General features: G+C 45.4%; 1 protein-coding gene across 1 annotated transcript in view; it reads left to right on the forward strand.

The window, feature by feature from the left end:
- Positions 1–16,524, forward strand: part of KDM4C (lysine demethylase 4C) — a 1,697,337-nt gene that overhangs the window by 903,516 nt on the left and 777,297 nt on the right. The window contains exon 10 of the mRNA XM_085633463.1: positions 6,293–6,528. Coding sequence (XP_085489589.1) covers positions 6,293–6,528 — 236 coding nt within the window. The remainder of the gene's footprint in view (positions 1–6,292; positions 6,529–16,524) is intronic.

A 16,524-nucleotide genomic window follows, 5' to 3' on the forward strand; every position in this document is an offset into this window, starting at 1 on the left:
GCAGGCAGAAAAGGCAGAATAGAGACCAGCAAAACAAGCAGAGGAGGCACTGAGGGCAGCGGGTAGACAGGTAGCAGAGGGTAGCGGATTGCAGGCAAGCTAGACAGGAGACTGTCGCAGGGAGAGCTGTCACGAGGATGTGTGGGTTTTACCAACCGTCCAGAGAGGCTATTCAATCCGCTTTCTGGAAGCGGCCTCCTTCATGCCACCCACTTATGGCCAGCTGATGGAGGACCATCTTAATTTGCTCCATCAGGAAGTGTTGACCTTTTTGGCCAAAGGGGCCATAGAGAGGGTGCTGGCATCGGAAGTAGAGAAGTGTACAAAAAAAGTGATGGATGGAATGCTTGAATTAATCTCAGCTAAGGTAGTCACTCAGGCTGTTCATTGTTATTTAGCACACCATGCCACCTCAGTTTGGACTCAGGCATATGCAAATCTGTCTAAACCCTGCTCTAATGGGAACAGTCTAGCCCCAAATGCCAGGCCATGTTTTCCCTGATCCGGAACACAAGCAAAACAGGACCGTTTTGTTTTTTACTTGTTATGGCAGGGGTCTTCAATCTGTGGGGCGCGACCCCCAGGGGGGGTGTGGAGTCCTAGTAAGGGGGTCGCGCATTCCCATCACACTTTTGCCTGGAACTGCCTGACTCTGGAATCCAAAACGTTTGCTCTTCGTTTTGGATTCCGAATAGTGGCATCTTCAGGCGCTCTTTGATTGGAGGCCATCGTCAAAGCACACAGCGTCATTGATGATTGTCCTCCAATCAGAGAAATTGCAGATTTAACATCAGGAAATGCCGGGAACTGGGGCCATAAATATGCTCTGGCGAAGGGTCTCGAGTGCTTCAATGTTTTTGTTGTTGCTGCTGCCTTGCACTCCTGCTGCATTTCCTGGACTTCCTCGTTGTCCTCTCTGCTGCTGTGTTTTTCCAGCAGCTAGTATCCTTTTCGTGCTGCTTCTTCGTGGCTGCCTTTGAAATACGATCCTGCGGCTGTTTCCTGGTTTCCATGGCAACCGGAACTTGCAAGTAGGCTGCCTCTGCCCCACCTCCTCCACCGTTTCCTGGCTTTTCACCCCTCAGACCCACACACAAGCATACACGCACGCACACACACACACACACACACACATTCTTATCTCCAAAAATTCACGCCCACCCTTTCCCCACTGCTGTCTTTGGGATTCCTCTGCTAAAGTAAGTCACACAACAATAACACGAGGTTGGAATAGTGAACGCAGGCTGGAGAGCATTTCTCATAGGTTCAGCCAGGCACCTGCTGACTTGCCTTAGCTGTGCTTTCAGACCTTTTATACTTTGCTTGAGATCCCAAAAACTCTGCTCTGTGTTTTATGACTATTTAAACATTCTCTACATATGTTAGTACATGAGCTGATACTGTGTTTCTGTGTTAAAGTACAATTTTCACACATTCCCATTCTCTTCCATCCTCTGCTCGAAACCTCGTCTCTCCTTTCACACATCTTTGTCTTTTATTCTCATTTCTTTTCTTTCACTTTTGTCCTGCTGCTGACGTCACCCATATAATGTTGTCAAATGTGCAGCTTCCACCATAGAAAGCCCAGGTGGTCCCTTTGCTGTATTTCTGTTTGGAAGATTGTCCATGGCAGGGGTGTGTGGGGGGGGGGGGGTTTACGCCCTCACCTCCTTGTCGAACTTCCTGTCTCTCTTCCTATCTCCTCTCCCTTAAATTCCTTCAGGTGGCTTCTTCACGTCCGGTTTTGTTTTCTCTACACCTGTCCTCGCACTCCCCCCCCCCCCCCCTCCCCCCCCCCCCCCCACCCTCCTGCTGCCATCATGTCCAGGGCAGGCATGGCTCTCTGTTTCGCTATTAAGTGCATTTCCCACCATCAGAATCATGTGGCTCCTGTCCCCTCACCTCTCCAAGGGTCGAGACCTAGCTCTGTCTTAGACAAGGTCTATCCATCTGTTCTGAGTAAGGAGTGTCTCTCCCACACTGGGGCTCTCTTGGGTGAGTGCTGCCTTCTCACCCCTCCTGTGGGACTGCCATGCTCTGGCTCTGTTCTACAAGGTCTTCCTTCCATTATTATCCAACATATTAACCAGGGAAACTGTTTTGACATTAATGGGTTTCTGGAGAACAGGTGGATTGAACAATTTTTAAATTTGCCTCAAACTTCATGTAGAACCTGGTCTCTCTGTAGAGAGGAACACTGTTTCCTGTTCTGCCTGTTTATTTGAACAAAGTATTGCTTTCTGGGAATTGTAGTCCTCCAATGTTTAAGATCAGCTGGATTGCAGCACCTGATAATAATTTGTATAAATGAAAGCCCGAGAGTGGATGCATGGACCCTTTTACTAATGTTTTGTAAGGGCGCTTGCACTCTGAAAGGCTACACAAAAGTTAGTGTCAATCTACTTACTTTTTAAAGGCCTGTATGCTTTATTGCGTTGTTATGCACCTGCCAATGCATACTTTAGTAAATAAATGCCATGGTGTTTGGCCTTCATTCTGAGATCTAGATCCATAGTGACCTGGTAGCATAGTGTAATTTAGCGTACCTATGCAAACTAGGGTTCTTTACGGCCTTCTAAGGCTGGCTTCAGAGCCTGGCCTCTCAGTAAAGAGGGATGCAATGTGGTTCCCTGGAAAAGGTAAATAAGGTGTGACCCTGAAGAGGCGGGACTGGGTGGTCTGCTCCATAGCACCCCCTGGAGGTTATCCATGAGGAGTAAGCAGGTGGTGGTTTGCGTCCCGATTTTTATTGATGGGGTTGAATGAAACCTGGGGGAGGGCAAGAAGCAGTGGTGGTTGGCATGGACCCTGAGAAACAGAGATGGGTAGGTGAGTCTATCCTAGATACTGCATTGTCTGTGGTTGTCTTGTGGTCTGTGGCCCAGGTTCTGATCTCGGAGGGTAGCAACTCTGAGACAGAGAAAGTAAGGACTAGGAGGCAGGTTTTACCTGCAGCAGTGTAAAGGAGGGTAGTAGGACAGTGGGCCATGCTTAAAAAGAATTTCTGAGAAACATTTTCTACGCAAACCAGTCTCTTGCTGTCTGTATTTATCCATATTTATTTTGTTTTGTGAATAGATGATGTGATAACTCGTATATTTCCACATTTACTTAACACATAGACGTGCACTCATACTTTGATGCCGGTCGCGTTTTAGCAAATTACACTGCCAACATAATATAATACACACATCAAACAATTGGCATAATTGCACAAATAACTATTGAGAAATGCAACAATTAATTTAAGCAAATCTCAGTGTGTACAGCTACTGGCCTGAAAGTCAATAAACTCAGCATAGAGTCACCCAAAAGAAGCTAATTACTTGTATTTTTCCACTTTTAAAAGTAGATACAGAGAGGTTATACAATGTTTTCTGTCTGAAGTTATCTGTAAAAATCCGTAAAAACGGAAAGCAGGGAGCACCAATAATGAGGAGTACTAAGTTCTAGACATTTTTGTAAGGAGGAGGTCCTCATGCCTGACATTTTTTGACTGGGGGGGTCTCGGCATCCAAAAGTTTGAAGACCTCTGTGTTATGGGCTCATCGACCAGGTATATCTTTGTTCCAGTGACAGTGTGCACTGGACCCACCTCTGGGCATACCAGGTCCACTTAGTGTGACATACAAACGTATACAAAAAAGTGATGGTTGGAATGCTTGAATTTGAAATAACAAGTTCCTGGTTGCTAATCCTGCTACTTTCTGGTGCCAAAAAAGGACGGAGGACTCCATCCTATTATAGACCTGCGCCTTCTCAACTTCTTCCAGAAGAAAGTGAAGTTCAAGATGCTCACCTTAGGTCAGGTACTATATGCCCTGGAGACTGGATGGGGTTGGTGGACTTGAAGGATGTATATTTCCATATCACTGACCTGCCTGCCTACATATGTTACCTGCAATTCATGGTAGGTCAAGAGCACTTTCACTTTGCTGTGCTTCCCTTTGACCTTACCAGCACCACTTGGGTGTTCACCAAGGTGATGGTGGTGTTTGCAGTACATGTGCGGAGGTCAGGGATTCCAGTCTTTGTCTACCTTGATGATTGGCTGTTGAAGGAAAGCTCAGCCCAGACAGTTATCTCCCACTTCCAGACTATGGCAAATGTTCTGCATTCAATGGGGTTCACTATAAACGTGCCAGAGTCACACCTGATTCCCTCTCTGAAGCTCCCTTTCATCAGAGCTGTTCTGGATAGAGTGCAGTTTCGAGGCTATCCTTCTGGTGAGTCCAGGACCTTCAGGCTATGATTTGAATGTTTAAACCTCTATCCTGGATTTCAGTGAGGCTTACTCTGAGACTGTTGCGCCTCATGGCCTCCTTCATCCTACTAGTGACACATGCCTTTTGGCATATGCGGGCTCTGCAGTGGGGCCTGAAGTTCCAGTGGGCGGAGCATCAAAGGAAATCTCTCCAACCTAGTTCAGATCTCAGAGGGAACTGCAAAAGGCATGCAGTGGTGGCTAATGAGCCTCGAATGGGTCAGCGGCAGACCTCTCTTCCTTTACCAACCAGAGCTGACTGTTGTGACAGATGTGTCACTCCTGGGCTGGGGCTGCCACTTGAGAGAGGTGGAGATCAGAGGACTTTGGTCTCTGGTGAAGTCCAGGCTCCACATCAACTTGGTGGAGCTTCAGGTGATCTGAGTGGCATTGAAACACTTTCTGCCGTTGATCAAGGAAGGGCTGGTGCGTGTGTTCACAGACAATACCACCACCATTTGGTACTGCCACAAATAGGAGGGGGTCATGACCCCTTTGTCAAGAAGCCCTACGCCTCTGGACATGGCTGGAACGGTAGGGCATTTCCCTGGTGGTTCAACATGTGGTGGGCTCTCAGAATACCAGGGCATACAAACTCCGCTGTCAATACCTAGCGGATAATCAATGGCATCTCCATCCGGAGGTGGTGCAAGGTCACTTTCAAGACTGGGGAGAGCCATGGTTAGATCTCTTCGCCACCGCCAAGAACATGCAATGTCAGCAGTTCTGCATGCTGGAGACTGGAGTAAAGAAGGGAAAGGCTGCGCAGAAACAAACCATCACATTAGTGTTCCGCATACAAATCTGCTAAGCATTGGCCAAAAAGCAACCCCCTGAGGGCTTGCAAGCTCATTCCACCAGGGCCAAGGCTGTGACCAACTCTTTAGCTCGTTGAGTCACTATCCTGGACATCTGTCAACCAGCAACATGTGCATCACTGTACATGTTCACCAAACCTTACTATCTGGACCTTCAGCTCGATCGTGATGGGCATTTTGTTTGTGTGGTCCTACAGGACTTTTTGATCTAATCTGCTCCCAAACCCACCTCCGGGGAGGTATTGCTTGGGTATCTTATTTTAAGGTAAGGAATCTCTAGTTAGAAGTCTAGCAGATGAACAAGTTGCTTGCCTTCGATAATGACTTATCTGGTTGAGACTCTCTAGCTGCAGTTTCCTTATCTATCCTTCCCGCTCTGCAAAATGATTTCTGTATAGGGTTACCTGTCTAATGCCCTTAGCACCAGTGCATCAGCATTTTTTGTGGCTCCACGCTTCTGGCGTGAAAAGTCACAAAAAGAAACAGATTTCAGCTCACTGGGATGGCGCCTATATAAGAACCGTGCACGTCAAATCAGGTGCAGACGGCACTGATGGTGCAAAGCTGAATGAAACCACCTACCAGAGTGCAGGGATACTGCTCAAGAGTTTCTTGATCCAGTCTTACGTCTGGGGATAGTTCTAAAGTATGGCATCTGCTGCTAGATAGTGTCTCTACCAGATAAGGCATTACCAAAGGTAAGTAACTTGTACACTGATGTCCTATAGCTAAACGTATTCAAAATGGCATGATGTACTTACTTTGAATGAAAGTTGTCACTGTAATAGAGATTAACTATCACTGTGTTTTAAAAAATAGAGTTCATATTGATAAATCTATCACTAGGTTTTTGTACTATTCGATAATTGGTAATACCTTGTCTGTACAATTCTAGATTTGCTGTTGCTGTTACTTGACCTAAATAAAATGTGTGCTTCTAACAAGTGTCTGTCCTGTCATAAGATACCCATTTTAGCGAAGAGATGTTTTTGATTCGGTTACCTTTCTCAAGTTGTATTAATGGTTTATAAATTAACTGAAGGCAGGGATTTATTATTCATTCCACCCACAGAAAAATAACCACAATCTCAGTATAGAAAAATGAAACATGCTATTTTAGGAACAACGTTTAATAATAATTTCACATGGATCTATAATTTCTAAATATTCTGTTTTATCCAAGATAATTTATTGACATTTCCCTTAACAGCCTACCGCAAACAAAATTTCACTTGAAAAAGTGTACAACCCAAGAAGACAAAGCCCCTTTGCCGGTTCCCGGTGCAGCAATGATACCCAACGATTCATCTGCGATTGACTTAGTGATCAAGCATGAGGCTGCAGAGAAAGTGAATCTGGCCAACAAAATCGTACCTCCCGGGGAGCAAAAAAAACGTATTAGAGTGCACCAGAAATGCACAGCATTGCATAAAAACCAGATCTCAGGTGAGATGACAATTAACTTTTTTTTCCTTGTTTGTACTGTGCTGATATTAAATGCCATATATTAATAACTGAAACTGAACATGATTAGTGACTGAGTTTTAGCGATAATCATTCCTAATGATAGCAGAGTGCTCTGAGCCAAGGAAAACATAGCGCTCTCTCTGAGCAGGGGAGTGTGCCCTTTTTAAAAAATTTTTTTTTTTAGGTCTAGCGTTGCAGCGCACATGCGTTGCTCGCTCTGCGAGGCCAATGGCGGAGCTTGTTTTTTAACAGTCACGAGACGGATGTCAAATTAGCAGGCATACTCAATAGCTGTATTTTTTCACTGAAGAAGCACGATATAAAAATACACATTTCTTCTGTAGTAGAATATCCGTTATGCACTTACGCCGCCCAAGGCAAAGAGGAGAATCAGAAGGCAGATTTAGTAGGCGCTTTATCAAGGCACTCTAACGGTTAAGTGAGTCGGATAGCCATGTGGATAGTTCACTCGGTCAAAGACCCTGCTACAGATATCGGAGTGAAGCCTGCAAGTCACTCGTTATCATCCCTATATCATAATTTAGCGGGTTAATGTACATGTTGTAGGACGCTAACTCAGTGCAACGTGCAGGCAACAGATGTCAGCCTAATCTAGCTGCTGGTGATGCTAGATGTGTGTGGCACACTCATTCAGTTCTAGCTTTCTAACCTAACGCACATTGCATGCTGGGGTTTTAGAACCCCTTAAAGCTGCACCCCACAAGTCACACAGTACAACCAATGATTGGCTATAAAGTAGACTGATTGACAGTGTCACACAAAAGAGGCAGCTATGTCCGGGTAGGACATCTGGCAGATCACTACCCTGGCCTCGGAAATCTGCTTGAGATCTACAAAAAGTTTTTTTTTTTTTTAATTTATTGGGACTTCTGATAGAGACTTTGCGCCTTCCAAAGTGTTTGCTTGAACTTGTTAGAAAAACGTCACTCAACAGATACATTATCATGATTTTACGAGCGCTATGAAGAAACAAATACAGTGGCAGCAGGCGCTATTAAAAAAAAAAAAAAGCTTTGTTATTCTTGAACAATAGAAGCTATCTGCAGACATAGGAGCAAAAAATGATTTATGCTATTTAGATTTTTTTAGGGATGGGTGGGTCAGAAACTAGAGGACAAAGATGGGAGGAGACACAATATAAGAGGCGGGGAGAGGGAGGGGAAATCGAGGGAAGTAGTCAGAGAAGGGAACAAGCATTTGCAATGCAATAGGTCTCACATTTACGCGAGTTTGAGCGATTGGCATTGTAAGTTACAATGCCCTTTATTTATGTTTTGGTTTTTAAAACCTAAATAAAAGGCATTGTCACATAAAATGCCAATAGCTCAAACTTGCGTAAATGGGAGACCTATTGCATTGCAAATGCTTGTTTTTTACTGTCCTTGTGAATGGATCAGATTGTCTGCCCTGCTAATCAGTAGAAAACTACTGCTGTCTGTCACAAACGTCACTGATGACAATCTGTTGTATTCAGATTGCAGCTGGTGTGCCTGTGGAAATTTGCTCACATTTGCCCCAGGAAGAAATTATCAGAAAGCTGTGGGTGAAAGCAGCAGCCCAAACAAAAAACCTTTAGTAACCTGGGGACATGGCTATAGACGTTGCTTAGCGGCAATCCCCTGGTTTACCAGTGGAACTCATTCCTTCTTTTGAGCTAATTAACATAAACTGGACACCTAGTCCCAAAACATGCCCCATTCAAAACTATGCCTGACAGACCTTATGTGGTCTTTGGGTGTGATATCTATAAGCATTTGCAACATTGGGGCCATTTCTGTATAAAAGGGAACATTGTTGTCATGAGTTTTCTGCTAAAGCCTACTGTGAGTTAGCAACATGAAAGCTATTTCCTGGCAGATTAATTAGCCACTGGATGTCACTTGTTGACTTTGTCTTTGCCCCTGTACAGCGCTCCGCTGCCTTTTGGCTAGTTTTATGCTGTAGAATTACCAAATACACGCATACTTTTTAAAAAGATTAATTTGACTGCAAACACAAAAGGCCGTAACTTAAAATGTTAAGTGGGGCTTCTGGGGACATTGGAACACAGATTGCCCAAAGTCTTGAGGCCTCTAGATACTGATTCCTTGTTCGAACCTTGACTTTGCTCTTCCCTATTACTTTATTCTGAGAATGATTGCCTTATTGACATTGTTTTTATAGGCATACGCACCTTGACAAAGTATTATTTTGTGTTGGCCATTTTGAAGTTACGTTCTGATGGACGTTTTCTCATTGTAAAGTATTCTCTCTCTTGATAACTTTTTTTTGGTCAAAGACCATAAAAGTGCAAATAAAATACATACAGAGCACAAAAGATTAAAACGATACAAAACAACAATTGTTAAGAACAAGAATGAAACTCAAAAGTTATCAGAAGAAAAAATAAAAACATCCATTCTCAATCACATATGTTATACAAAGATTTGCCTTCTGCGCCACATGCCATGTAGGAAGCGGGATACAGAAAAGACAACAAGGGGATGAGTATCGAAAGTCAAGACCCGACTGGCCTGCGCACAATGGCGAAATCCAAAGTTCCTACATAGTGGGATTAACCAACATTTCCTTATTTTAACATATGCAGGACAAAAAAACAACGTGGGGAACGTCTTCACGTTTATGGTTACATACAGGGCAAGCTTCCCCATCTGATTTGGACCATTTAGAGGTAAAAGACCTAATGGGCAGGCTACCGTACCTTAGTTGTAGATACAACTTCCTCGCTAGGGGAGGTTGTATTGCATCTAGGAATTCCTCCAATCGGAGTTCCATTTTTACTAGGAGGAACTCAGCGGACAGCCTGCCCAGGGTTACCGATGTCTGCAGGGCTAACAGATTCTGCCTCCTCAACTGGGTTTGTAATTCCAATTCCGGCAACCCCGGACAAGACAGCTCAGGTGTCTCCCAAAGTTGTGGGATACCTACCCTCTTACTAAGAGCCCTAATATGGAGCAACCATGGGATGTTTTTACTTTTTAGCAAGGGCCAAATCTCCAAAAACTCTGCTCTATAGGGAGCCAATTCAGGGGCAGACCACAGCCTCTTCCAATAGAGCATAGGTCTTGCAGCTACAAGCTCCTCTATCGACTCCAGCCCCAGATCGAATCGCAGAGGAATGAGTGGTGTGCTTAGAGGTAATCCTACCAAATTCCTCATAAAATTCTGCTCCACCCTCAATAGATTAGATGTATTTTTATGGCCCCAAAATTCAGCGCCGTAGATTGAGGCCATTCTAGCTTGAAGTCGATAGATTTCAAGGGCCGGGGCAATCGGTTTAAGATCAGATATTCTACGAACTTTGCTAATGCCCCCAATTATTTGTGTTAGCTTGAGGGCCGATTTGGAAATTTGAAAGCCCCAATCAAAATTCTCCGTTATGGTTACGCCAAGGTAAACAAAGGTTTTGACCCTCTCCAGGGAAATACCATTGCGGACAGGGTTCGGGCGTGTTTGCCTCGGGGGGGATTGAAGATCATAAACTTGGTTTTATCCAAGTTAATCTCCAATCCCCGCGAAGTACAGAACGCCGCGAAGCCGTCCAGAATGCGCTGAATGCCCGATGATGTTTTGGATAACAGAGTGTCATCCGCAAACATCAGAGCGGGCACTCTCCCGGTCGCTAGTCTAGGAGCATCATTGTCTATTATACCAGACAAATGATCTACAAGACCATTGATATACAGACTAAATAGTGTTTGGGCCAAAACGCAACCCTGGCGTACTCCCTTCAGAACAGTGAAACGTTTTGAAAGGTCCCCATGCCTCCCACACCTAACCCGGGCATAATTACCAGTATGTAGTCTAATTAGTACGGCCAAGAGGTAGGGTGGGAGATCCAGATCTGTCAGGACCTTCCATAGCGTATCCCTGAGCACAAGATCGAAAGCAGCCCGCAGGTCAACAAAGACAAGGTAGAGGCTGCCACCCTCCACACTTGCCGTTTTCCAAAATAAAACCTGCAGGCGAAATATTTGGTCCAGGGTGGAAATGCCTGACCTAAAACCAGCCTGGAGGATTGTCAATACTTCATTCTCCTCCATCCAACCCAAAACCCGATCCAAAATAATCCTGCCCATTAGTTTTTGAGTTGTATCTATAAGGCTAATGGGCCTATAGTTGGATGGGGATAACGGACAACCTTTCTTATAAATGGGAACCATCTCAGCTCCGAGCCATGTCCCCGGCAAATCAGTCCCCGATAGAATCTCATTGAACAAGACAACCAAATATGGGGCTCATATTTTGGGCTGGGTACGAAATAGGTCTCCTGGCAGTTTGTCCAAACCAGGGGCCTTATTGGGAGATAACCTTCCTATTGCTAACTCAACCTCCTTCAGGGCAATAGCCTTGTGCCATTGAAGATGGCACACTTCCCCAACCTCATTATGTTCCCTCCTCTGCCGGCCGTCCAAGGCCCCCACCAATCGATACTCATGGCGGGAGCCCGGGGAGGCCGGCGGGTGAGGCACCCCGTCCTCCCCATGTTCCAAAACAGCCAACCCCATCAATTCTGATTCCTTAGGGAGTTTACTACTTGGGTCTGATATAATCTCTAATTCGACGCTAGAATATAGAGCTTCAAAGTGTGCCTCCCACACTGTGGATGCTATATTAGGGGAGCATACCCGGTCGCCCCCGCTAGTGCCTGTAGCAACAATGGCCCAAAAGGATTTGGTGTCCCTGCGCTTAAGTGCAGATCCGAGCTCCTCCCACATCTTATCCTCCCAATCCTTCTTACCCCCTATAATTGCTTTTTTATAGAGAAGTCGAGAATTCTTTATACCTACTTTATCTTGGGCTTTAATTGATGCTAATAGCTCTTTTTTTGCCTTTCTACAGACGGCATTGTACCAGGGGTGTGTCTTAGCCCGCGGTGGGTTTACCACAACCGCGGAGCAAAGCACATCCACTAGCTCGTCTGCCAATTGCTTGTGAATTTTCACAGCTCTGCCCTTAGAGGCATCATCCCCCATTTCGGAAATCAATGGTATGGCTATATTATATATTTTAGCCAGTTTAGTGGGGGACTCCTGTAGATATGGCCATTTTACCCTACGTCTATTGTTAGCCATAATGTAGGGCGGGATTACACTAGTTCCTTCGGGCACCAAATTTGTCAGCCCAAAACTTCCAGCTTTCAATGTTAGTACGAGGGCACTGTGGTCACTATCATATCTTGGTACCACCCTGAACTCCAGCAGCCTATCCCAATATTTTACTTCCATCATTATATAATCGATGATGGAAGTTTGGCATAGCCTGTTAAACATAGCTGTCCTGGGTCTATCAGGCTCCACCCGCCCATTGCATGCCCGCATTGACATTGTGAGAGAGAATGATTGTAATTGTAGGACCAATGGGGACCATGCCTTAACAGGGGGGATCTGTGGATCAGGAACATGCCAGAACTGATCTTCATCATCCTGTTCACCCTGCTCTGTACTCGCCAGGGGCTCAAACTGGCAATTGAAGTCTCCTCCAATGACCAAAACCGTTGTTGGGTCAAGTGACTGTATAACATTTTTTAGTGCATCCAATGCAACAGACTCCCGCCCACTCTTAACTGGTCTTGAATAAATATTCAGTATAGCCACCTGGGGCCTATTTTCTGGGGTTAGAAGTACACATTGGACGTCTGGGGAGTTGGTAGGCATTTGTACAGCCCTGTCACCCAGGTACGTGGCCACCCATATTGTAAGCCCACCCGATGGTCTCCCCCTACCCCCTGTTGTAGCCAGGATATCAAAGGTGGCAAAACCAGACATAGTTCTCTCCTCCAAAGCCCAGGTTTCCTGCATTAAACAGATATCGTGCAAAGCCATGAAGGAACCCCACTCGGGCAACAGCAATTTATTTTTCAGCCCAGCCACATTCCAGGACAACTTTTTTATGTTACCATCAGGTCTCACAGGATCGGATGGTGCTCGTTCCATGCCTGGGCGAATCCCGACACCTGGAATTAGATTTCTAGGCTCAGGTATCCTTTCCTTGGTCTCACCACAAAGTGGTGGATCATTAGGGGCACTAGACTCCACAAGTTGTTTTGGTGCCCCCAGTTGCATCCCATCTTCGGGGATACGAAGATGGTGTATTCTTGTGTTCACTAGTTCAGTGCTAGAATCCTTTCCCTACACTTCATCGACTTATTTATAAGTACTATTAGCCATAGAAGGTATAGAGTAATGCCCCACGGGGCGTCAATCCACCAACTCCAAGGGGCTGAACCTATTTTTTTTATAGGGAGAGTAAGGGGATATGTGGGCTTGTGCCCTCCCTAAATGAAATTCCCTGATGAGTACTATAAGAAGGTTCGTTGTAAGCGCCTTGCTGCCTAGAGCTCAGATCCCAACCTATTCTTCTCTGGGCAGTGGGATAAAAATATGAAAGAGGCAGGGGGAAGAGTTGAGTATTCGACCAGATTGTGTTCTACGGCACATTTGTGCCTAAAATTTATAACCACACAATTTCCTGTCAGAGTTTTAGGTCCCGACCCAATCCAGTCGGCTCTAATAACAAATAGAATTTCTCCTGAAGAGCTAGGGGGAGAAGGCCTGTTGGTCCTTAACCAATGTATACATTTATTTTTAAGGTCACTGTGATCCTCACTTTTCCCATATGCTAGGGGGGAACCCCAATGAGGACAGGTTAATGATGGGCAGCTTCATGGTATAACCCTTTGGTGGGCTATTTATACTACTTAAATCTTGTCGATCCGGGTTTTTTTTACCCTTGTTAGACCCTCCCCTCAATGCTGTATTAGGGCCACCCACTACTTTCCCATCACTAGGCAAAGGCAGAACCGGGTCTGTGATTGGGTTACCTATTGCCTGAGAGGTTGCAAGTACAATGTTGTTGCTGTTACTGTTGGACGAGGCCCGGGCACCATCGATTAATTTAGTGTTGTCAAGGGTTGACCTGACAGCAAGGTTCCCATCTGCTCCATTAGCAACTTGTATGGTAGGATTGGTGTTACTCGAGCTCAGTCCATTCACTTTTTACTATTCCGCTCACAGGTTTCGCCTTCCCTAGATCAATGTTATTAAGTGTGGAAACCAGTCTATCCAATCTGGATGCCAATGGTTTAATAAGTGAGCTGATAATCTGTTCGATATGGATCTGAAAATCAAGTAATAAGTGGGTAATCCAAAGAGGGGTTCCTACAGGAGATGGGCCGTCAACAACCTGTGTAGGTACAGTGGGGGGGTGTATATTTTTTAGTTAATTTCTTTTGGATTTTACTTTTATTGCTTTTGGGGCGAGATTTGGGTACCTTTTCCACTAAAACATGCGGGAGGGATTTGGACGGGAGTGGATTATTGGTAGTACTGATAGCGCCCTGGGCACAAGGTAGTTCAGAAAAGGATGTCGTAAGATAAAAACTACAATCAAGGGGATTAACCGTGACTACAGAAGAGTCCCCCACTGGTTGTAATGGGGGGCCAGCTGGGGTGATCGATAATCGCCTCTCCGTATTTTCTATTGCTCTCGCCACCATCCCTATCGTTTTTTGGAGCATCTTATCGATTGCTGTTAGACTCGGAAGAGGTTGAGTCGCGGCAACATGTTGTCTGGTCATCGGATAAGATTTATTACTATTTTTACCCATTGTGGCCATTGATACTAATGGGCTACTTTGGACAGAGCAAGTCTCGCTTTGCCCGGGCTTAGCCCGGCGCATCCTCGCGGGACGAGGGACCAGGCGGGGCTTTATGTGCCTCCTGGCGCTTTGGAGTGACAGCGTCCGGTCCCAAAGGATCCTGGGGGATGAAGTCCTGGGCAGCCAGACCGGCGGAGCCACGCCCAGCCGGTCGTCTCAGCAGGAAGGAGCAGGATGCGGAGCCAAGCCCGGCTGGAAAGAAGGTAGGGGACCCACGGAGCAGCACCCGATAGATGTGAGGGCCAAACAGACAAACAAACAAAGGACTCGGCCCCAGGCGGGGCTTTATGCGCCTCCTGGCGCTTTGCAGTGACAGCGTCCGGTCCCAAAGGATCCTGGGGGATGAAGTCCTGGGCAACCAGACCGGCGGAGCCAACCCCAGCCGGTTGTCTCAGCAGGAAGGAGCAGGATGCGGAGCCAAGCCCGGCTGGAAAGAAGGTAGGGGACCCACGGAGCAGCACCCGATAGATGTGAGGGCCAAACAGACAAACAAGGCACATAGGCACTATTCTGATGGGCATTGTCCCCTCCTGCAGTTTCTCTAAACCCAAAGATTTTTTGTGTGATCTTATTGCTATGTCATAGTACTTTTTGTGCAAGTCACTCATACTACAACATTGTGTTTGCTGTTTGCTTTGAGCACAGCGCTCTCACCTCAGTCAATATTTTGATGGGCATTTACACTGTATTCCGAGGATCATTTCCATTAGTAGCACAGTATTCTGAAAAGCATTATTCACCTGGCCTGTAATCAAATCATTGTCTCTTGTGGGCTCAGTAGTTTAATGTCTGTGTCCAAATGGCATATGTTACGTCTGGACATATTTTTTTCTTGAAGCAATATTTCTTATATCATTTCTTTTTCTAGGTGCATTGTTCTTGATGAACCTGGTTTCTCTCGCAAGTCTTAAGGTTTCTGACAGATTGTTTTCAATGTATTCTTAGGTTCTGTAATGTGATCCTCATGAATTGAAATTATTACAATTTGAACTGTGGTGGGAAAGAAGGACATTAAAGGCTCCAGTATCGACATATCCTTCCAATCACTGACTCATTTTGATTATTTCATTGGGAAGTAGCGTAGTTGATAAGAAATTGGATGGGATTTCAGAATGACTTAAAATATCACATGATTGTGAGAAAAGCATTTGGAACCATAGGAACATTTATGAGTGAAGAAGACACTGTCTATTCAACAGCTGCCAGCCAAGTCTTTAAAGGGAACAGAACTTGCAGCAGACACGTTGTCCTTCACTCCTTCATGTAACTCCCTGTGTCAGAGACACACTCACTGAACCTTAATACGTTATATGGTAACTGAGCTCTCAACAGAGCCGCCAAGATCTGATGATGTTATCTGGCTATTCAGTGGGTGTCAGTTATTAGAGTGCGGGAAACAGATGTACAGTCCAATTTCCTCCCTGGAACAGAAATCTGTATATCTCCTCTCTGGTTCCCCACGGTCGCATAGGTTTTCAGTTAGCCTCTTCTAATAATTATACCAGTACTTGTGCAGCTTATTGAGACCAGTGGCTCACATCTGCTTGAATGTTTAGCAACCTGATATACAGAGCTTCCTTTGTAAAAGTTATTACCGCCATGTGTGCAACTGCTGTGTGTGGCAAGCTGGGCAAACTGTGTGCTTCTGCTCTTCCATATGCACATACCTATAGTTCCCTGCTGGTATAGCATCATCTACAAGTACGTCCCCCCTATATAGTGGAATCTTCAGTTCCATCCATTGGTGGATCTCTCCTCAGAACCTGGTCCGTTCTGTATATTTTCATCAGTTGGTATTTCCTCAGCCTTATACTGTAAACTCTGCACCCTCCTTGTGTGAGGTTTTGTGGGAGAATTATGGTGAAGCCCAGAAATGATGTTGAAAGTCTAAAATTCTTAATTAATGGCAAGGTCATATCATTCCAAATAATTCAGCAACTTACCTGTAACTCCAGTCCTTATAACATGGGGTTCATGAAAAGTTCTGGATCTGGAAGTCTATGTCCGCATGGTATTTATCTCCAGAATGTCAAAACCAGATAATTCAGTGCATAGTTGCAGATCTGGACACTGTGTAGCGGCAAGCTTTTCCCCCACTTGTGAGGATGGATTACATCTCAGATGAGTTCTCTCTTCTCTGAGAAGCCACTACAAATATTAATGTCACTTTTGCTTGCATTAGACCAAGTAACCTTCTGCATCTCCTTGGTAATGGAGCTCTCCTGAGATGGAGACCATTGCAGGTCATGCGTTAGTGAGTCTGCCGGGCCCACCGCCCAAAGGTGGGGCATTGA

The sequence above is a fragment of the Triturus cristatus genome, chromosome 2_1, assembly GCF_964204655.1.
Source record: "Triturus cristatus chromosome 2_1, aTriCri1.1, whole genome shotgun sequence".
NCBI classification, from domain to species: Eukaryota; Metazoa; Chordata; class Amphibia; order Caudata; family Salamandridae; genus Triturus; species Triturus cristatus.